The 22,549-nt window shown below is 41.6% G+C and overlaps 1 protein-coding gene across 2 annotated transcripts in view; it reads right to left on the reverse strand.

The window, feature by feature from the left end:
• Nucleotides 1-1,056: 1,056 nt before the first annotated feature.
• The window catches only part of SPDEF (SAM pointed domain containing ETS transcription factor), a 29,697-nt gene continuing 8,204 nt past the window's right edge, over nucleotides 1,057-22,549 (reverse strand). Inside the window, exons 2-7 of one of the 2 annotated variants that reach the window (XM_048495997.1) lie at nucleotides 17,883-18,079; nucleotides 8,704-9,195; nucleotides 6,289-6,486; nucleotides 4,952-4,999; nucleotides 4,551-4,691; nucleotides 1,057-3,938 (exon numbers count right to left, since the gene is read on the reverse strand). In XM_048495997.1, coding sequence (XP_048351954.1) covers nucleotides 3,760-3,938; nucleotides 4,551-4,691; nucleotides 4,952-4,999; nucleotides 6,289-6,486; nucleotides 8,704-9,195; nucleotides 17,883-17,901 — 1,077 coding nt within the window. In that variant the 5' untranslated portion in view covers nucleotides 17,902-18,079 and the 3' untranslated portion in view covers nucleotides 1,057-3,759. The remainder of the gene's footprint in view (nucleotides 3,939-4,550; nucleotides 4,692-4,951; nucleotides 5,000-6,288; nucleotides 6,487-8,703; nucleotides 9,196-17,882; nucleotides 18,080-22,549) is intronic. The other variant, XM_048495998.1, reaches the window with a different exon arrangement.

The raw sequence follows: 22,549 nt of genomic DNA on the forward strand, positions 1-22,549 counted from the left end.
GTGGAGGCTTATCTGGGGAATTCAGATTAGCCTGTGAACTCCCACACATGCCGGCTGGGTGACCTTGGGCTAGTCACAGCTTTTCGGAGCTCTCTCAGCCCCACCCAGCTCACACGGTGTTTGGTGTGAGGGAGCAAGGGCAAGGAGATTGTAAGCTCCTTTGAGTCTCGTACAGGAGAGAAAGAGGGGATATAAATCCAAACTCTTCTTCTTCTTCTAAACTGAGGACCTCAGATTCTCCCTTTAAATCCATGCCGAAGGGGGTGGATTTAAAAGGAGAATCTGGGGAAATTTGGGGGGTGCCTGCTGTCAGGGGTGGAATTGTTAAGCTAGAAGCACCAAACTTTCAGGGTATCTTTAGGAGTCTCTCTGAATAATACCACCCAGATTTGGTGAAGTTTGGTTCAGGGTGTCCAAAGTTATGGACCCTCAAAGGTGTAGCCCCCATCTCCTATTATCTCCCATAGAAAACAATGGGGGATGGGGACCCCCTTTGGGAGTCCATAGCTTTGGACCCTCTGAACCAAACTTCACAAAACCTGGGTGGTATCTATAAGAGACTCTCCAGATAGTACTTCTCAGGTTTGGTGAAGTTTGGTTCAGGATATCCAAAGTTATGGACCCTCAAAGATGTAGCCTTCATCTTCTATTAGCTTTCATTGAAAACAATGGAGGATGGGGCACTCCCTTTGGGAGTCCATAGCTTTGGACCCCCTGGACCAAACTTCACAAAACCTGGGTGGTATCAATAAGAGACTCTCCTAATAATACATCCCAGGTTTGGAGAAGTTTGGTTCAAGGTGTCCAAAGTTATGGACCCTCAAAGGTGTAGCCCCCATCTTCTATTAGCTCCCACTGGAAACAATGGAGGATGGGGCACCCGCTTTGGGAGTCCATAACTTTGGACCCCCCTGGACCAAACCTAACCAAACCTGGGTAGTATCATCAGGAGAGTCCCCCAAATAAACCCTGAAAGTTTGGTGCTGCTAGCCCAAACAATGCGCCCCCTGCAGGCATAAAACCGAAAAAGCACTAAAATGTTTTAAAAACCCACAAACTGAGGGGCGGAGCTTCGGACATGAATGGGGGGGTTCAAACCCAAGAACCCCCCCTTACCTACGTCCATGATCCACACCATTCTTTTGACTTGGGAGCTGGCAATGAATTGAGAACACCCACTGATCAGGTTTGCCCCAGATGTTTGACCTCTACTCCACAGTGAATTGAATCAACCCCCCTCCCAACCCTCCAAATCTGGATAACAAAGTTTGAGAGTTTGTAACAGTCCTCTGCTGAAATTAAAGCTATATCCTTATCCACACCAGCCTACAAAGCTAAGATGAATTAGCTGTGTCTCATATTCCATTGATGCTTCAGACCCAGAATTAAAGAACTATCTGTGGGATCAAAAGTAGAAATTTATCACAAACTGAGAGTGTGAACAATTTCCCTTCACCTTTTGGGGCTTTATCTATCGTGCAGCTCTTGAAGGCAAGGGAGCCCTGCGACCAGCAACTCCAGCCACGGCATAATGTCTGCTAACGATTTCAAATAACATCTGGTACATAATGTGACAAGTACCATGAGAACTCACCTACTTCAGATCCAGAAAATGTTCGTACTAGGTTTAACTATTGTGAACAACACTATTTATATTCTAAGCATGCTCACCAATACAGAGAGAGTGAGAATTAATTATAAATTAAGTAAATACAACTTTCCCTATGCAAAATCCCCAAGCTCCTGACTATTTGCTTTCTTGATGTTATGCTTGCTCAGCGCTGTTAAAAGCAGCTGTATTGCCACTTATTAGAAGCAGCCACTACCTTATAGTAGCTCTTATAAGTGTTTCAAAAGATTCTAGTGATTTTGTCAGGAACAGAATTACCAACAGGTCTAGAGAAAAATGTCCTGCCCCTTTAAGACAGACTTATTAATGTGTGGAAATGGATAGCTGAAGTTTTTCATGGCACAGGGTAAATAATGTAACCTGGTAAATAACAGCCCATTAAACCTCCGTTAAAGGGGCAGGGCATTTTCCCCCAGGCTGCTGGCAACACTAGCCCGGAAGTCTGCAAACAAAACAGGAAAACTTGGCATAGGACAGAGAAAGGACTACACACAATCAACTGTTTTTTGCCTGAGTAATAATGCATGGAATGTCCATGATGTTCACCTTAATCTTTGCCATAAATCAGTATCACTGGCTTACAAAAATGCAAATACAGTTGGCCTAATGTGGGACTAGCTGTTTTAAAATCCAGGAACTAAAAGCATCCAAGCAACAGTGGATTATTAATAAAAGTCACCCTGTGAAGCTAGGAGGTAGCCTGAAATTCCCAGGATTGTCTTCTGGTAGACAACAATAATCCACATCATATTTTCAGAAAGACAGGAGAAAGGACATTGCTGTTGTGTTTGTTCATGTAATCAGCTCATGAACTCCAGTAATGTTACCACATTACAACAACCAGCACTATGTCCCATGAAATCTAATGGTTCTACTTGTTTTAGCACAGACTTTCAGCCAACTGGCCCCAGCAGGCAGACAGGTGCCACAGTGTTCTAGCCTTGGGTCAACATGAGCCCTGGCAGAAAACTACTCGTGATCCTATTGTCTTTCCTCTCAGGTGAAGCTCATTCACTCACTGTGCACATACTGAGAATGGGTGACTCTGTCCTTCCGCTAACAATACCGAAAAACAGTTGCTTCTTGCAGTCATGCATATATGAGAAGGTAGTAGCCAATTTAATAATACCAAACCTGGATAGACTTTCTGGCCAGTTCTCCTAGGATTACTTATGACTCTATCCTATTCTACGTATCATGAAGCTAACATTGTATTGTCAATCAGATCCTCTACTTTTACACCAGTGCATTGAAACCCCAAGAACTGACTTTCACAAAATCCAGTACCCCATATGAACCCCATATGAACCCCTAATCCTGTGCTACTAAAAATTGAGCCAAGTATATTGAAGGAATCACTGGATTACTCTGACTGCAGGCTGTCAAGGTAAGTTCACCAAAACCATTTCACAGCCTGCTCTCTAAACTTTCTGCCTGTTAAATGAAAAGCAAATGATTGCTGGGGGTGCAGGGGTATTCAGATAGTTTAGCATGGCATGACACTGCTTTGGCCACCAAATCCTTCCCAAACAAATTTATGGTGAGACCTGGCTCTCGTGAGTGAAACATCTCCCAGTGCCATAAGTGATTTGTCCTATGGCTTAGATTGAGCAAAGTTGCAAGCAAAACAAAATCTAATATGCTATAATATTCTTATAGTGATTTCACTAAAAAAAGAATCAATATCAGCTAGTTAGACTCTATACTCCACCTCCATTCTCCCTTTCTTCTCTTCAATCTCCCACCTTTTCTTGGTTTATCATAGCATACATCTGAATGCACACAGACCGGAAAATGTCCTAAACTCAAAAAAAGTGGAACCCCACCAAATGAAATGTATATACTTCATTTAGCAATAGTTCCTTCCTATTTGCTATTTTACCTGGGCCATAAATGTTTGTTTGCTTCATTATTTCCTGTATAGAATCAGGAAATAGAGAAATCTCAGAAGTTCTGCAAGCAAGTCCTTCCTAATGCTGCGACCCTTTAATACAGTTCCTCATGTTCTCAGCCTCTTGTCCAACTCTTGACTTCACATTTCTTAAAGTTCATACTGCAGGGGGTAAGGGGTGCTATGGTTCCAAAAAGTCCCCAAGCCCACAGTTTTTCAGAACTTGCTCTGTCTGCATTCACACAGGGTGTACAAACTGGTAGACCAGCCGCTGAGAGATGTCTGGTTTCCGAATTATTCCTTTCTTATAATATTGCCGAATAGAGCGACTCAGCTTGTCATAGTTCATGGCGGGACGGTTCTTGCGGATTCCCCACAGCCGAGCCACTTGAGCAGAATCTTCAATTTTGAATATACCTAGGAAGTGAACATGAGAAGTAAAGCATCAATACCATGTGTTTTAACCACACATTACAGACAACCTAATAGTCCAGTGGTTCTCAACCTTCCTAATGCTGCGACCCTTTAATACAGTTCCTCATGTTATGGTGACCCCCAACCCTAACATTTATCCATTTTGCAGATGGAGAACACTGATGCAGAGAGTCTTAGGCGACCCCTGTGAAAGGGTTGTTTGACCCCCAAAGGGGTCCCGACCCCCAGGTTGAGAACCACTGTAATAGTCTATTTATCGGTACTATTACAATGCCTTGGATCACTATACCAAATAAGCTTGTTTAATTAAAAAGAAGAAAGGTTTTCAAAGAGACATCAAAACTAAACATTCCAGTAGTGCTTCAAGAGGCAGGCTGCGTTCTGATTACAACAGTGAAAGTTAGCAGCCCAGAATGGCGTCAGAAGCATCATCAGTGAAGTCACTGAGCTCTGAGGCCAGGGCAGCAAAGTAGGCTAAGGAGCTTACCCACTGGCAGTACATACTAAGAGCACAGAATTACTGTTGATTGAGCATTTGAACAACAGAACCTTTTAGTGCAGACAAAAAGACTCTTTCCCAGAAATGATGCTCACCTTTCTCTTTATTGAGCCAACGAATGAAGCGTCCATAGTTATGTGGCTTCAGCAGAAGTTCTTTCAGAAATTGCCAGAGGTGAATGGGCTGGCCTGAGCAGGATGAATCCACCTCATTTTCTGTCCAATTCTCTTCACTCCCTACAGGAAGAAAAGGCAAGACCCCTTCATTATCAGACAATTTTATGAAGGCTTGAATGCCCACACATAGTTCTTATACTGCTCTTTATTAATCTGATACTATTATTTTTAAAAAGTAGAACTAAAAATGGCTACTACTACAGGTAAAAGCACCATTTGGTTTATTGGATCACTTTGTGTACTCCCAATGATTACTTCCCATCTGCTTCTACTCTCTCCCTTTCTTGTCGTTTGGTTATTAATGGCAACAGGAAGCTCACCACAATAATGCATCTCTCCAGGGGCAGTCTTCTCTTTCATCCAGGCAGCTGGAAAGCAAGCACAAATGTCAAAGAATAGTGCAGTGGTCAAGCAATTCCATCTTGGGCCCAGTTTCCCCTCTCAATATACACCCCACATATATTCTGAGACTGTAGAGCAGTGATAGCAAACCTTTTCAAGACCGAGTGCCCAAATTGCAACCCAAAACCCACTTATTTATTGCAAAGTGCCAACACAGCAATTTAACCTGAATACTGAGGTTTTAGTTTAGAAAAAATGGTTGGCTCTGAGGTGTGCGTTACTTGGGAGTAAGTTTGGTGGTAGTCAGTGGCTTTGCTTTGAAGCAACAGTGCAACTCTTCCAAGGGGGTGAATCATGACCCTAGGAGGGTTTACTCAGAAGCAAACCCCATTGCTAGCAACCGAGCTTACTCCCAGGTAAAGGATCACGCTTTAGTTCTTTGCATGTTCTTTGCATTAGTTCTTTGCAAATCAGTGGGGTTTAACAGCGCTTAATGGGGTTACCTACACTGCTTCCCCAAAACTAGGTCTTAGGTTTAATGCTAATAATCAAGCCCAGTGGCCCAGGCCAGCCTAGATGTGGGGGGAGGGGGCGATTTCCCCCCCCACATGATGAACTCTGTTTGCGCGTGCCCACAGAGAAGGCTCTGAGTGCCATAGGTTCGCCGTGCATAGAGCCTCAGGAAAGTCTCTCACACAATTGGCCATTTAGTCTAATATCCTGTGGTGAGGCAGGGGAGGGCTGTTTACCCAACCATCCTTTACATCATAAAGCTTTTCTGCACCAGATTTGCTCCAGGTTGGCTCCAGTTTTGTTTGTCAGTTGTTGCTCTCCCAATTTTTAAGTTTTGCCTGTGTTTTTTTCAGACCATTTTTGTGATTAACTGAAAAAAAGGGAAATCTCAGGGAAAAAACTCATGAGAGCAACAATCAAATTATATTGTGTATAATACAGAGGGAAATCTGATGCTCTTAAGAAGTCAGGCTGGAGCAAAAACCTGGTGTGAAAAAGCGCACAGACACACTTAAACATCCATGACCCAACTGGTTGTACCAACAAGATAATTGGATGCATAAAGCCACCAAACAAAACAAGAAACCAATAGTTGCAAACAGGTCCCTTAGGCCTTAGCAAAAATTATTTCCTTCTCTATGTAACTTACAGAAGATAATCCTGGTTCTCGAGGATATTTAAAAGGTGCCTGGGTGCTACAGAAAAGCAATAACAGTACTCTGCTGCTGCCCAGGATGCAGGTACTTCTTTGAAGGCAAGTATTTTAGCTGTGGTCATCTCCCAACTGTATCAGTAAAGATACCTGATTTCCAAATGTCCAGGTGAGCATGTAAGACATCACCGCATGCTGGAGAACGCTGTCGGAACTGCTCCTCAGACATGGCACACACATCTTTTCCAGAAAGATCCTGAAATGATTTCCCAATCTGGGGTAGGCGGTATTGGTGCTCAGTCCATAAGATCCACTTTTGGACATTCCCTGGACTCCAATCTGCTGGGTCTACAAGATAGACACAAATGTATTCCAAATGTGGTGTATGATGTCTCAAACATAATTCAGCTTTTAAAAAAATGTTGCAAGGAAACATTCTGGGCAACCAGCATGAGAATTTCTCTTTCTTTTGCTATCAGCAGAATGAAGCTCTGTGCCTAGTACTTTGGCTCATTAACTGATGCATAGATAGTGAGATGCCCTCCATTGTATCTTTGGACATGATTTGCATAGCTCCAGGCACTCTCTTTGATGCCACGGTATGATCCAGGCAACCACCATTCTCTGCATAGCACTTTTGGTCACCAGATGAGGACCCAGAGAGCCACTTTAAACAGCTGCAGCAGTTTAACGCCCTGAAACAGCATAGAACAAGAAAGGCTTCTGCAGATCTCTCGGGATATACAAGCTTAAGACAATTAACTTCAAAGAGAGTGGAAACAGAAGCTTACAAGTCTAAAAAGACACAACAGTTTCAGAGTTCTTGTACAATATTCTGGATAAATATTATCATGTCTGTTCCCAGACATTTCTCTGATCCTCCTGTGTGGCTGCTTTCATCAAACGTGGTGTCAGCCTTGGTGATTGTACCCCCCCCCCCCACCATATCACATGAAGAGAGAGTTGGTTCCTGACTTCTGAGAGCTAACATGGTGTAGTGGTTAAGAACAGGTGGACTCTAATCTGGAGAACTGGGTTTGATTCCCCACTCCTACACATGAAGCCTGGAGGGTGACCTTGGGCTAGTCACAGTTCTTTGGAACTCCCTCAGCCCCACCTACCTCACAAGGTGTGTGTTGTGGGGAGAGGAAGGGAAAGAAGTTTATAAACCCCTTTGAGTCTCCTTACTGGAGAGAAAGGGAGGAAGGAGTATAAATCCACTCTTCCAGTGCATGCTAACTACATCTGCGAGAACATCCCAGTGATTATCCTTTTAAATATGTACTAAAACAGCCAGAATGCCCACAATAGGAAGAAACAGCAATTTGATTGGGAATCAGCTGATTTTCTCTGCAGGCCAAACTTCTTTGAGTCCATTGCCATTAAGTGACCTATGAGTCCAGCTAGGAATCTAAGATGTTTTTTTAAAAGGCTGCACTGCACTCAAGAATGCTAGAGCAGCCCTTGTCTCATGTACACAGAATCTGAGAGCTTGAAACCCTGTCATCTATAGCAGTCACTGTATCAATTTCATAACAAAGTACAGAATCCTATTCTGTCCCTTTCTTCCCACTTGAGCATCAAAGAGATGAATGGTCTTTGTGACAAACATGCTGGCCCTGTTCTGATGGATTTACATCTAGATTAGTAGCAATTCATGGTTTGTAGAAAACCAGTTTTTCTTTAAGGAAGCAACATCATCAATGTGTTTTCATTATTGGGGAGTGGGAAAGCTATGCAATCAGGGTAGTGTGTCTTCAATTATTAACCCTGTGCACCTTTGTAGATCCCATGTATTTCAATGGGCTTTTATGAATTATGCCCTTTTACTTTCCTGTATCTACCACCTTGAGTATTTTTTGAAGCAGCATATGGATTTTATAAATGCATACATGGCATCTCACACTCATCCAGTGAACATCCTTTTTGCCATTCAGCAAAAGCGAGGAAAAAAGAGATTTGAATCAGATCAAAGTATGCAAGTCAAGTGAATCTAGGACTCATTACATAAATTGGATTTTTTTGGTTAAGAAATATTTTTGGAACTCAAGACCAGGTCTTTTAATAAAGGGAATTTGAATTCAATTTGTGGCTTCGGCCACACAGATCTGTTCTTTATGTCATGAGCCAAAGCGCAAGACTGGCAACTAAGTCAACATGGGATTGTATTTTGATAAGAGTTCAATGCTGACCCTAAAGTGTATGATTCAGTCAAGTAGATGCCGTACATGCTGCCCTGTCAATGTACTTATCAACCCCGTAATATCACTAAATGGACCTCTCTAAGGCAATTTTCAATATGCTCAGGCTGCAAGCAAGAAGGTAGACCAGGATCTGAGCATACCTTGAACATCTGTACCCCTGACTACAGAAAGGTCTGAGTTTACACCATTATGGCCACTTGAATACTGACCAGACATCTGTCAGTGGCCAATGAATGACATTGTATTTTACCAGACATCACAACTCAGCAATCCTAGCATTATCCTGTACCATAAATGTTTTTTGTAGAATGGGAGATATACCTCCCGGAAAGTGAAAGAAGAAAGTAGTTGCGGTGCTCACCTGATGCAATATTGAGAAGTTTGCAAGCTGTTTCAATGTCCTTGAGCACTTCACCCACTACCATGCTCTGCACCTGTTCCAGGGAGTGCTCTTCCAGATGAAGGCTGGCTTGGTAATCCATATCAGGTGTGAGGCTCAAACCCTGACTGTCAATAATAGGGCACTGCTCGGGTTCTTTGGGCACTTCAGTCCTGTTCCCTTGGCTGTTGATCTGCTGGCTCTCACCTAGAGCCTTAGGGACCCAATTGTTGTCTTCCGGGTAAAGCATATCAAAGTACTGCAAGTAGAAGGTGGGTAGTGGTTGTTCAGGGGTGGCAGGTGGGCTAGGACTGTCAAGAGACCTCCAACTCTGGCTGTCAGAATCTTGAGATATAGGCAGCTTCTCCAGCCCAGAAAGCAGCACAGTATCCTGAAGGCTTACCCGGCTATAAGGCAGAGCAGTCAGGCCTTGGCCAGCACTGCCCATCACTCCACATAGGTTTGACTCCAGATCTGTCATCAAAGGAAGGGAGAAGGAAGGAAGGGGAGAAAAACACATGCATCAGTCAGAAAGGATGGTTTGATAGTGATTTCTGCATTTCTGCCCAGTGATCAGGCACAATGAAGGAAAGCTAAGCCTGTTAACGGAAAAGAAACCGGCAAAGAGTAACTCCATGGTCAAAGAGACCCCTAAATGAAAATAGGTTAAATAGCTCTTCATGGGCCCAGGCAACTCAACCTTTCTGGGTCACTGGGAAATAAGAGGGCAAGGGAAGGAATCCTGTCACTAAGAGCGACGAGATAATCAAATATGGAAGACCCAGAATAGAGATACACAGACAAATGGCCTGATATGGTAAAACACAGCTTCATATGTTTATAGGAAGTTTCACTTTTTTAGAAATATAAAGTAGGTGAGCAGGGAATTCACATTTGGGCTGTGATTCTAAACACATCTACTTGGAAGCAAGTTTCATTAACATCAGCAGGATTTATTTCCACCAAAGCATGATTAGACTTGGAGTACTAAAGTCCAGACAAAATGGAAGTAACAGGCTGAGAATGCCCTATCAGAGACACTTACATTCCCACTTCTGCTACTGTCTTGCAATATTTAATTTCACAACCCTTCTGGCAAGGCAAAAATGAGCAGTGCAGGAGTGGGAGGCTAGGAAAATGGTCCAGAGTCATAGAGGAAGTTCATGGCAGAACAGAGTATCCTGTCCAGAACCCCAGACTTCCAGGCTGTTGCAGTATCCATGCTTTGCTTGCCATCTTTTGCAAAGAGCTGCACATTTTAAGTCATTATGAAGTCAGCAGGACAGATGAAATCCAATAGATTCCTGCTCCTAAGCCTTTTTAACCCCTGAAATAATGATTTGAAGGAACTTTCCAACTTGTATGCTTTTAATCTGCTTTTTAAAATATCACATCCATCTGGCTCGGGTACAGAGAAGCTTGGGCTCGATAGAGGAGGGGAAGAACCTGATGAATTTCCATGGCAACCTTTGAACTGTCAGTAACCAAACAGAAAGCCTGATGTTCCCTGAGGCTTTAAAGGAAATAAATCCTTCTGAAATGAGAGTTCAGTTAAAAGGCTGTTGTTGGGGTCAGGTCACCCAGTGTGCAATTTGGAGACTATCACTCATGTGGGCTGCTCTTTTTATGGGTATGTCCCCTTTCCACCGAAAATTCAATTAATATTTTTCTCTCTCTGCATGTAAGATTCAGAGTTTAGGGTATCATCAAATCAGACTATGAAAACATGAATCACACAGTGATTCGGCAGTAGCCAGGACAGTAAACATGTGCTTGTCCAAGATCTTAGGAGGAAAATGTCTTTTTCCAAAATGGCTACCTGAGATCCTTTAACTGAAGAGAGCAGGGACTGAAAATGGGAGTCAGTGTACAAAGTGTGCACTTAGTTACTGAGCCACAGTCTCTCTCCTAAAAGCTAGCTATTTTAACTTCTCAACATTTTAACATCCCAATAGTGTAATTGTTTTAAAAGGCTAGACATTTTAATCATGGTATTTTAACTGATAGTTTAACATAATTCTCTTGCTACATTTTCCTGCTGACCTCCTTCATGTGCTTGCTTCAAATTAGTAATCACTGCATTTATAACATCAGTTGAGCAATTACAAGCATACTGTGTTTGTCTGCAGCATTATGTAATACTCATTTTATTTGGAGTTTCAGGCATACAGCACACTCCAAAACACAGTTACCAGGTTCTAGACTTTTGAAATAGCACAGCAGGCATGCTGGGAGAAAATGAAGATGAAGATTTACTTTTAAAAAACCCTCTGCTTCCAACAATGGAAACCTAAACACAGTTACACCCTTCTAAGCTTATTGCCTTCAATGGACTTAGAAGGGTGTAGCTTTGATTAAGATTGCACTGCAAGTCTCTCATGGCTACAATACCACTTAATGGTCTTATTATCAAGGGTCACAGTTCCCGACGATCATGCCATAATTCGCAGCATCAGGCCTTTAGCATCCTCAATATATGAGGAATCTTCACCTTCATCAAAGAACAGCAGTGAACAAACCTCCAGAGTCTGCCCAAACCCTTCTGACCAAATAAATATGTCATTTGTGAGGGATTTTGTTTACCAAAGTGTTCTGTACAGTACATTACTAACTCTGCTCATTTCCACGAGCCAAAAAAAGAAAAAGTGCTTGCTGCTGTTCCCCACAGGTTTCTGCCTAAGGGCTGGGTCCTTATTTACCTCCCACCATGAATGATATATGGTAAATAAGAGATAATTAAATGTCACTAATTGCTGCAAGCCAGTAGCTTCTTATCCATGATTGGCCAAGGAAAGACAATGGAAAGATTTGCATCACACCCTTAGAATTGTTAAAACACAACTGGAACACTCGTTCCTTGTCTAATCATGCAGAGCAGTTTGGTGTCTTCAGTTTGCTCTTACAAAGGTTTTCTAATTACCTTAGTAAGGGTAGTCAAACTGCATTTAAAGTCATGCAGATCTGCATGCTGAAGTCAAGATGTAGCTCCCAGTGTTACAGATTTAGAAAATGGAGCACAAATGGGGGAAATGGATTCACTTGACATAGCACACACATATGCACTTCAACACTTTGAGAATTCAGAAGACATTCTAAACGTAAGTCATTTGCTATGATAGTTATGCAGTGCAGTTTCTTTCTTGGTAACATGCCATTGTTTAAAAATAGTAAATTACCCCTTATAACTTATATGTATTTGTAAATCTGATAGATATTTGTAAATCTGGAAATCATCACTCATCAAAATATAGTTTCAGAGTTTCTGACATTTTAAAAGCCATATCGGTGCCACAGTTCTTTGAAAATTTGGCTGTTCTTGCAAAAAGGTGAACAAGAACAGCTTAACCTGTGCAATGCAAGCATTCAGTTCTTTCTTTGCACAGGCAGAACAAGCTGATTTCAAGGCAGACCTGCTGACACAGTTCTTAATAGCCAGGTATTTCAAACAACATCCACAAGTCAAGAATGGATGTTTAAGGAACTGTTCAACTCAATAGCTCCCATTAAGACTGAAGACTGTGACCTTTGGAGAGTTTCCAATGAAAATACAAACTAGATAGACTATACTGTGTCTCCAAGTCTGTGGAGAAAATGGTGTCTGATGTCATCAACAAGGCTCTGATATACTTTAGATTCCCTTTGTGCCTGACGTTCAAATTACTATCTGTTCCTTCAGGATGGCATCAGAAAGGACTGAAACCAGTTTAAAAATAATGACATCTCTGTTGACTGTTCATATGAAATGACCTGGCTATACAACTGTTCACATGCAGGACTGAATCCATTCAGTTATATTAGAAAACAACAACATCAGAGATCTCTGTATTTAAAACCTGATGGGAGGCATCCGTGCACATTTACAGTGCCATCCTTAGCAGAGGTAACCCTTCTAAGTCTATTAGTGTAACACATGCAGATAGAAAAATATGCAAATATCAAAACAAATGTGCACTTCAGTAGATTTCATCCAAATTCTTACAAAGCACTGACATATATTTTAGTATCCATAATCAAACTGATGATAAATAACCAAAGTGTGGGTATAGCTGTTTCTTTGATAAGTAATGCTAAAATCATGGAAGAAAGAACTATCAAGTCCAACCAGCTATAAACAAACCTGCAACATCAAACTTTGACATCAAGCCATCCCAGGAACCGATCTCGAAGTACATTATGTGCAAACCATGAATACTGGCATAAGACTGGAATGTGTCCAGGAAGAGATTACATCAAAGAAGATTTTCAGAAAATACTTGGTTGTAGGGAGACCACATGCATGTTCATGTATTTCAATCTTTATATCATGAAGGAGTGGTACACCAATAACAAAGTAAATCCTAAGAGTGCTTTCTTGGAAGTCCCATTAAACAGAGCTTAGTAAACCTACTTAGGATAGCTTTCTAAGACATCTAATGCCCATTGAGTCCAAGACTTGCTGCATTCTAGTTAGCATACCTATGAACTTCAGCTAAGACATTCCAGTTCATTGCCATCTGAAGAAGGTTGTTATTTGGAAAAATAAACTTCAGAACAAAAGAACTTTAGTATCAAACTCATTGACTTTGTAAACCATCAGGCTCTCATCTTGTTACTACAGCTCAGTAGTTGCTATGGAGTCACTGAACAGCTGCTTGAAAATAATATCACAAGGTGTTGCTGCTATCAAAAGTAGACAAAATATTAGGGTTTGCCAGGAAAGGATATTGCAATATAATGTCCATGTATAAGTCACTGACATGCCCATAATGTAAGTATGATGCTGACAGATATGAAAACAAATGATACCAATTTATAATTATGTTTGGGAGAATAATTTGGTTAGTGTTTTGCATAATACTAGATCAATGGCTTCCATAGTGTTCAAGAATCCTGAGGTTCTTCAGAAGCTTAATCAGAATTCCTCACTGAGAGGTTGACAGCAATAACAGCAGTTATGGACAAGCTTCCTCAGACACCAGTTTATGCATGGCTAAATGATCTTCTCAGGCAATGTACAGCCACAGGAGAGGGTCAAGTATGTTCCAGGCACAATTAGATGCTGCTGGCCAGTAGCCTACATTACTTAAGTTTATACTCTAGAGAGCAGCCTACAAAATTTGCCCTTCTCGTCCCATCCCCAATCTGCAGCATAGCCTACCTATATGTCAGTGGGTGAGCAAATTTTCCCCCTGTGCCCAGGGAGAACAGAATAGCAAGCAGCAGCCACTACTTTATGTACAGAATCCAACCAAAGCCGTTTCTTCAAGCTAGTGAGCCGGTAATGTGATGGATAGTATAACAGTTTGAAAAAGTCGACTTTTGAGTCTTCTGGGTAGCTAGATCCACACTGCAGCACTGCTGACTGCTGAATGGATGTTACATAGCAGTTGTGTGTTTTCTCATACTCCCACTTATCTCTGATGTTCTTGAACCCTTAACCAGACAGCTAGGCACAGAAATAATGACTGCGTTCAGTTTGTTTTAATATTACCCATTGCCTTTAGTTTTTTCAATTCCAATTTGTTATAATGACCATATTAAACTGGGGTATACATAGTTGATTCATTTTTAATCCATTAATGTTCACATGGTCCTCCCCAATGTGCAGGAATTCTATAGCATGCCACTGAGGTTTTCTTGGTAGACAAGATCAATCTGGAAAGGCAGACATATTGAGATAAACTCAGGCTGTTATATGCACTTAAAGTTGCCTCTAACACTAGTATAAAACAGTACATGGATTTCAAATTCAGTTAAGCATTTGTATTCTTTCTGACATTAAGGATGTTCAGACATGGCACAAAGAGGAAAGAAAAGCTCAGATATTCATAAGAAAAACAAGCTCAGCTATTCATGCAATAATGACCATCAGAAAAAATGATTTTGGAAAATGACAGCAATAATGGAATATTATTGGAATAATGGAAAATGACAGCAATAAGCTACCAGCTTCTCACACAAGACATCTAAAACTAGAGGTTGAAGGAGATCAATTCAAAATCTCCCCTAGTGCTCCATATGAAGATATATGGGCAGTAGTCTATGTGTGTGTGTTTAAGCCATCAGGTCATAGCTGATTTATGTAAACCACATTGGGCAGTGGTGGCAAACCTATGGCACTCCAGATGTTCATGGACTACAATTCCCATCAGCCTTGCTGGCAGGGGCTGATGGGAATTGTAGTCCATGAACATCTGGAGTGCCAAAGGTTCGCCACCACGGCCATAGGGTTTTCAAGGCAAGACATGATCAAAGGTGGTCCCTTCCCATCCCTGGTATTCCTTGGAGGTCTCTCATCAAAATACTTGCCAGGGTTAAGAGTGACAGTATGTGACAGAGTGGGAATTTGAACCCATGATAGAGTAGAGATTGAACCTGGTTTCTCAGATCCTAGTCCAACACCTTAAGCACTACGCCACACTGGCTCTCTGAGGACACTATATACTAGGCTACATGGATGGTCTGCCCAAGAAAAATATTTTTGTAAGTTTACCTAAACAAATCTGTAACACAACTGAAAGCACCACACTACATTCTGTTGGTTTGCATTTTAAAACATTCTGTGGATTGATCCAAGAATTGATTAGGTGGGTTGCACAAGGGAGATGGTTGAGATGTAGATTACTGTGTTTTGAAATACAGGGTTGTTCATAATTCAACTGCTCTGTAAAAACCACACATCTTTTCCAGTGAGAAGCCTGCGAAGGGAGGCTTTTTCCAGGCTGGGGTCAGTGCCAGCTGTTCAGAAACTCTGTTGTTTTTGTAACGCTTGAGATACTAGAAAACCCCCATGGGGAGCTTGTGCCTCTGGGTTTCCCAGAGAGATGTTGCCCAGCTCCAAACTTCTGGTTTATTTGTTCTGGATTAAATTAAGACTTTAACAAACCAACCCTAAATCCAGCCCCCTTGCGGCTTCTAGCACAAAAGAGAATCTGGTAACAGCTTGCACATCCAAAGTCCTGAGAAAACTCTTTGCCAAATTATGACAGGGGGAGTTACTTGGAAGTGGGATTAGACCTTATTCCTCTCCTGACCACAAGCAAAGAAGATAATAAACAAAACAAAATGCCAGGTATTTGGGGGGCCTTCTGTCAACAGTGCTGCAACTGCCTCTCCCTATCATCCACCATACTCAGAATTGCAAGGCCCTCCGTATCCTGGTCAGAAAAGAGGGACATTATTCACAATCTGTACATTAAAACCATAAGCAGTGCCCACTGACACAGAAGATAAAAACATTCTGTTTGTTTAAACTATTTTGGGCGAGGTGCAGCATCAACAGGACTGCTCTCCTAACAACCATACTTTTTGCTTAGGGAACTCAGTTCTGCAATAATCTGCACTGCTTTGAGAAATAACTATGCATAATTTATGCCAGGCATTTTGTCATTGCAGAATAGTGAAAATGTGATAACTGACTAGGAAATGAGATAATCCAACCCCAACCAATGAGAACAGGGGGAAAGATGATATTAAAGAATACCAGGTTATGGAAACTCTGCTATTAAGAGTAAAGGATAAACCTTAGCTCTCTAAGACAGTGCTGGATAACACGTGCCTCAAATCCCAGTGGCCACAGGAAACTGTGCTACTTTGGAAGCAAGAAGGCATTCTGGTGAGGATACAGAATAGCATTGGAATGGCACTTCCTGCCAGCTTCTCTCCTCCTTCAATAAGCATGCTAGATCGGAAGCGAAACCTATCATGGTACCAGTATGATTTCTACTGAACTGCCTCTTGAAGAAAGGCCTATTGTAGGGGAAAATAAATATCACACATTATGTTCTCGATATCCAAGTAACTGAAATGCATGAACCAAAAGAACAGTAGAAATGTTACTGAAGGGACTTGAAGGGCAACTGTTGATTCCATGGATCTGATAGTAATAGTAGAAAGAAGACCATGGAGGAAGAAAAGCACCTGCTTATATATACAGAGGTCTTAGTTTGGTCTCTGGTATCTCCAGATCTTAGGCAGGGGGAGGTAGTGAGAAAAACCTTTCTCTCCTGAAGCCTTCAGCATTTTGGCCTCTGTCACATTTTGGCACACTGTCATCTGGCACCTCTGCCATTTAGCTTCTGCTGGTCCTCCTCCTTGGGCTCTTCCCATGAGCACTCTTGAGTACACATCCCTGAGCTTGTTGGAGGGCATCAAGACCCTTTCTGTCTGAGAGTCACCCCCCAGTCAGAAGAGACACTGTGGAGCTAAATGAACCAGTGGCCTGATGCTTTACGAGGCAGCTTCATAAATCAACCTGCCTGGATTTACCATCCCTGCCCTTTCCTTTCTCACCAGTGGCATTTCATTTTGAGAAGCCAACAGCTTGTGGTCTGGGAAAGAGAACATGGCCAGGAGCAGAACCTCTCATCTGTGAGAGAGACAAGCCTGAGTAATCTGACAAAATGTGCTGTACTCTTAGGGTGGAGACCTTTGTTTGGTTTTCTCTGGCTTTGGCACACAGGGTGCTTGCGGCCTTTACAGGATAGGTGGGGAACTGTTTACTTGGGGAAGCTGCTCCAAATGAGGAGGAGAATCACAGCAAGACAAGGAGAGAACAATTGTCCAGAACAGGTTGAGGAAAATAAAATGGTTATTCCTTCTCAAACTCCGCTTTCCATCTGCTCACATATTAAAGATGCTAAGCCTCAGGCCTGGAAAGGCACCCAGAAACCATATTCTTCTGTCTGCTTTTATGGATGACTCAGTATATCAGCACATTAAAAAGTCCAGCAGCCAGCTTCCTACAGGGGCCAACCAGATGCCCTTGGAACACCTATAACCAGGGACAGAATCCAAAACCTCTTTTTTTGCTGCCCTTCAGCAAATATACAGTATATTCAACGAATATACAGCGAATATACAGTATATTCAGCTAATATACTGTTTCTGATTAAACATGTTTTCTCTTAGCTGTCACTGATAGGTCTGTTCTTCATATATGTGTTTAATTCTGCCTTTTTACTTTCGTTTCCCTGTAAATTCTTGTCTACTTACAAACTCACTCCCCCTTCCCCCAAAATTACAGTTTTCAACCACTGGTTTCCTTTTCATACATCCGTTCTCTGCCAATGTTTTCTCTCTACTGTCTCTTGTTCTCATACACTTGGAGCCAGGAACACTAATTCTTCATGATAATATGCATCCTATTAATTTAAATGGTTTGAGGAGGAACAAAAGATCACCTGGTGTTGAAGCATCCATTCCCCAAGTGTGCTGCGGAAGAGCATGGAAATCTTCATTTCTTCCCCTTATTGCTTTTATTAATTTTTCAAAAGCCAGCCGCTTGCAGAGGTAGATTAATTGATCAGGGCTTAAGCAAACAATTGTTGATCATGGCCCAGGTGTGGCTTTTCTGCTTCCTCGTCATCAGTCCCAGCACCTTGGAGAGAGTTTGAGATGCCAGTCAGATGGCCATCTTTGACCCCAATTTGTGGGTAGCCTTGCACTTCCTGGGAAGCTGGAGGACCCATTAAAGCTATCTTGGTGAAGCCAGGATTGGCCTGCCAGGTACTTGTCTCTAGCAACACACTGAAGCTGCATTCTTCAGTACGGATATCTGTAAGGGAATGAGTTATTTCACAAGTGCATAGTACAGCTGTGGAAGTTGGTTGGGTTCAGAATCTTTTTTTGTCTTGGGAATTTCAGATTTTATTTTGTTAGAAAGAAAATTCCTGGCCCTTAGGACAGTGAAGATATGCTTGAAAGCATATGGATGATGACTGATAAAATCTCAGAAGCCAGAAGAGAAGGCCCAAAGGGTTTCCCAAGGTGAGGCTGTGGTCCTTCAGCACCCTAAATTGCTCTTGGCCTCCCCCAGTAGGCAACAAAGGCATAATAAATGAAGTAAGATAACAAAATATGCACCTTTTTTCAGCTGGCACAATTTATGCAGGCCATACGATGTAACTTTTCTTGGTGCAGAAATTTATTATTTAGTATATTTTTATCCTGTCCTTTCCCTATGAAGTTTATGGTGGCGCATCTTAGTCTCCTTTCCCCTATTTTACTCTCATAACTACCCTGTGAGGTAGGTTAGGCAGAGAGAAAGTAAAAAAATATAGCTATTGTAACTAATGTTATTATAATACGCAAAATCTGGATATCACTTCTATTTGCACAGATTAACAGTCCTGCTCTTTAAAAACTGGCAGAACAACATTCAATTGCCTACGACCACTGAAGTAAACCTTTTCACTCTATGTATAGGTGCTACAGATTATCTGTATTTTTGATGCAACTTTAAAACTGGTCATTAATGAACATCTCAGTCATACAAATGGCTTTTTATTAATTCAGTTTTTGATTAGATTCTAATATAAATCAAACAACCAAGAGTTAGCATTAGTCCTTACCAATGACTTGAATGACAAGAGAAATGAGATCAAGCAGGGTTTTTAATTATTAAAGTATTCCTTGTTGTCAGTATAAAGGGGCAATACAATAAATCAATAAACAATGAATGTTTCATATATTCCCAAGTGTCTATCAAATGGAACATATGCAATTGCAATTAATGCCTGTTAACAAATAGTTCCAGCATATTCTTTATGCAAAAACTGATGTGACCAAAGAAAGAGCTAAAAAGATAGTCTTTCAAGCTTGGGCAAAATATGCCCCATATAAAGTTTGTGCCGGTGTAGTATAGTGGTCAGAGTGTCCGACAGGGATCTGAGAAATCTCCACTCAGCCATGAAACTCACTGAGTGACTTTGGGTCAAGATCACTCTCTCCACCTAACCTTGCTCGCAGGATTATTGTGGGGGTCATGAGTGCTGTCCTAAAGGAAAGGCAGGATACAAATGCAATAGAGAGAAAGAAAGGAGCTTTTTCTACTACTGGTGAAAGCCGCCAGCCAATAAAAGAACTGTGGTGGAAGGAGTTCATGTAATATCCAAACCAAACTGCTAAATTATTCTACCAGTCCTTTCCACAGGATTTGACAATAACTCCTTGAGCATTTTTATTTACTGCAGGGAGGTTGTGAATGGAGGAGTGTCAGGATCAAATCTATACTCATATGTATGGTCTGTGCTTGTGTGTGCTGAGAAAGTAGGTGCTTCTAAGAATGTGGTGTAAATATGGGGGGGAAATCAATGAGGCCTTCAAATCTTCATAAAATTAATCATATCAGCCGAGTTGAAAAGACTCTGAACCCCCTGTGGCAGAGATATTTATTCTCTGGACTATAGATGTGTAGGGGCGATACAATGAATTGGATCCCCCTGATCCATTCTGTGAGCAGTGGCATTTTCCTCTGGTGCAAGCAGCCATCGCCTGATGAAAGAGCCTTTCATATCAGAGGAAGGCTCCTTGAGCTGGAGGGACGTGTCACTTCTAGCAGAGTGGATGTGCAAGTTCCAATCTGTCATGGCTGCACCTCTATTGAATTTCTAGCATCCCTAGATAGAGAATATTTTCTCTTTAACAGCTACTGACTCTAAAGATGCAAAGCCTCACTGTGTTCCTCACTACGAATTGCCCCCCACAATCAATTTCTCTAGCGGTAGCTCAGGCCATGAGCCATCTTGGAGGCGTTGATAAATGGCTATTCCACAGGGGAATGGCAGTCCAGACCACCACAGCAGTCACATCTCAGTTACTTTTGTCTGTGCTGATTTGATACTCATCTTCATGCTTTTCTGGTATGGCATACTTACTCCACTGACCTCAGGGATAGAGGTCAGGATGTTTAATGAATGATAAATTTGGGCATTTATATTCATTGGTTGTTATCCCATCACCAGTAAATTTGGTGCAGTTTGCACACCAATCAGGAAATATAGATGGTAGTGAAAATAGCAGGGGTTGAAGACTGTGAAGGAGGTAGATTCATCAGCAAAAACTATATTTTGGTTGAATGTATGCACAAGTACAATGGCACAGATTCTCCTTTTCTTTCGTTTTTAAGGAAATTCTGAGGAGTGGTAGGATAGAGTTTGGGAAATGGAGCAATGTGTGACTTCTGTCAAGATTATCTGTACAGATGTTGAAACATTTATATTCACACAGAAGAAACAAGCAAAAACCCAATTAACTGCACAATGCCATATAGACTGCAGCAATTTTTCTTGCATATTTCCATGGCCAATAACAGGAAACTGCCTGGACTTTTCCTTTAAATGGCCATCCAAAGAAAAGTGCTAATATCCTCATCTGCTTATGTGGCCCAGGATCCTAGTCAGTCAAGTCAAAATGAACTAAAGCAGTACTTACCTGGAGCATGGTTTGCTTGCAGAAGAAAGTGGAAGGAAACTAGCATGGTGTTCCCTTCTGCTTCATACTTTTTGTTTGTATATTTATTTAAATATTTGCGTGCCTCCTTTCCTAAACTCAAGGCTGTTCACATACAAGCGTGTATATGAAGAATAAAATCACATATAAAAATACAAATAAAAACATCAAGAGTAGTCGTGACCAAATCAGAATCTTATTGGAGAAAACGCTTTCCTGAAAACATGAACCTCTTTCAGAAAACTGTGAGAAGAGCAATGACGGTCTCCCCCTCAGGGAGATCATTCCACAAACTTGGGGCTGTTACACTAAAGACACTGCTTCTTGTGATCGTTGTTCCCATCTGAAATCACAGAAGACCCGTCTACAGAATGTAGAGTATAGGCCACAAGTAGGGTTGTTAATCTCCGGTTGGTACCCAGAGATCTCCCACTATTACAATTGATCTCCAGATGACCAGGATCAGTTCCCTTGGAGAAACTGGTAGCTTGGGAGGATGGGCTCTATGGTATTATGCACTGCTGAGGTCTCTCCTCTAGCCAAATCCCACCCTCCCCAGGCTCCACCCTCAAAATCTCCATGTATTTCCCAGTCCAGAGCTGGCAACCCTAGCCACAGGCCATGAAGGGCTTTAACAATGAGAACCAGCACCTTTTGATGGACTGGGAAGCCACAACCAGCAGGTACAATTGGAGCAAGACTGGTTGAATATGTTCTTGCTTCAGGAAGCAAGCAACACCAGCTGCAATTTTTGAGTTGCAATGTGTATTACAGTAGTCAGTTTTAGAGGTTGTAAAACATAGATAAGAATGGCAAAGTCCCTCCCTTGACACTCCAGAAAAGGTCAGAGATGAGCAGAATAAAAAGCAACTCTGTTAGTTTCTGCTTATCCAAGAGCAAAGCAAGGTCCAGGTGTTTCTAATCTTCCAACTTGTGGCACATGTGAAAGTTGGTACCCCATTTATTGCAGTTTGCAAAGTCTCTTCTAGAACACTGGGATTTCCCAACCAGCCTATCTTCAGCTTGTCTAGAAGTCACATCCAGTTTTACAATTAATAACAATTTGTCATGATGCATGCATTTGCAAATATCATCCTAAAGCCTAGTTTTGGCTTTGTCATCTTTGCTACTGACATAAATAGAGTCCAGATCAGCAACACTGAAAGCAAAGAATAAAACTTGCTTCGAACAATGAGCCCTTTAAATAAACTTAATTCCACAGACAAATAGATTGCCTTAGGACGGATTGCATGGTAAATATCTATAAGTAAATATACACAAACAGATAGCAGAATGTAAAACAAAGGAGTGGGAAGTTCGAGGAATCTACATCTGGATTTCCATTCTGTTAATAACGGGAAACAAAATGATATCTTTTGCAACCTTTTTCTGTATTCTTAACCTAATGCCGAATTTTGTGGATCTTCGAAGTTGGATTACAATGTTGTCAGTGAAATTCTAAACAAAGGTACACTCTTCTAAATCCACTTAAGACAACGGGTTTAGAAATATGTTACTCTGTGTAGGATTGCACTGTAAGTATGATCCTTGAAGGATCAAATAATGGAGAGAAGATTTAAAGTGCTATTCTACACATGTTTTTTTTTCAGAAGTACCT

The sequence above is a fragment of the Sphaerodactylus townsendi genome, linkage group LG05 (assembly GCF_021028975.2).
Source record: "Sphaerodactylus townsendi isolate TG3544 linkage group LG05, MPM_Stown_v2.3, whole genome shotgun sequence".
In the NCBI taxonomy this organism is placed as follows: Eukaryota; Metazoa; Chordata; class Lepidosauria; order Squamata; family Sphaerodactylidae; genus Sphaerodactylus; species Sphaerodactylus townsendi.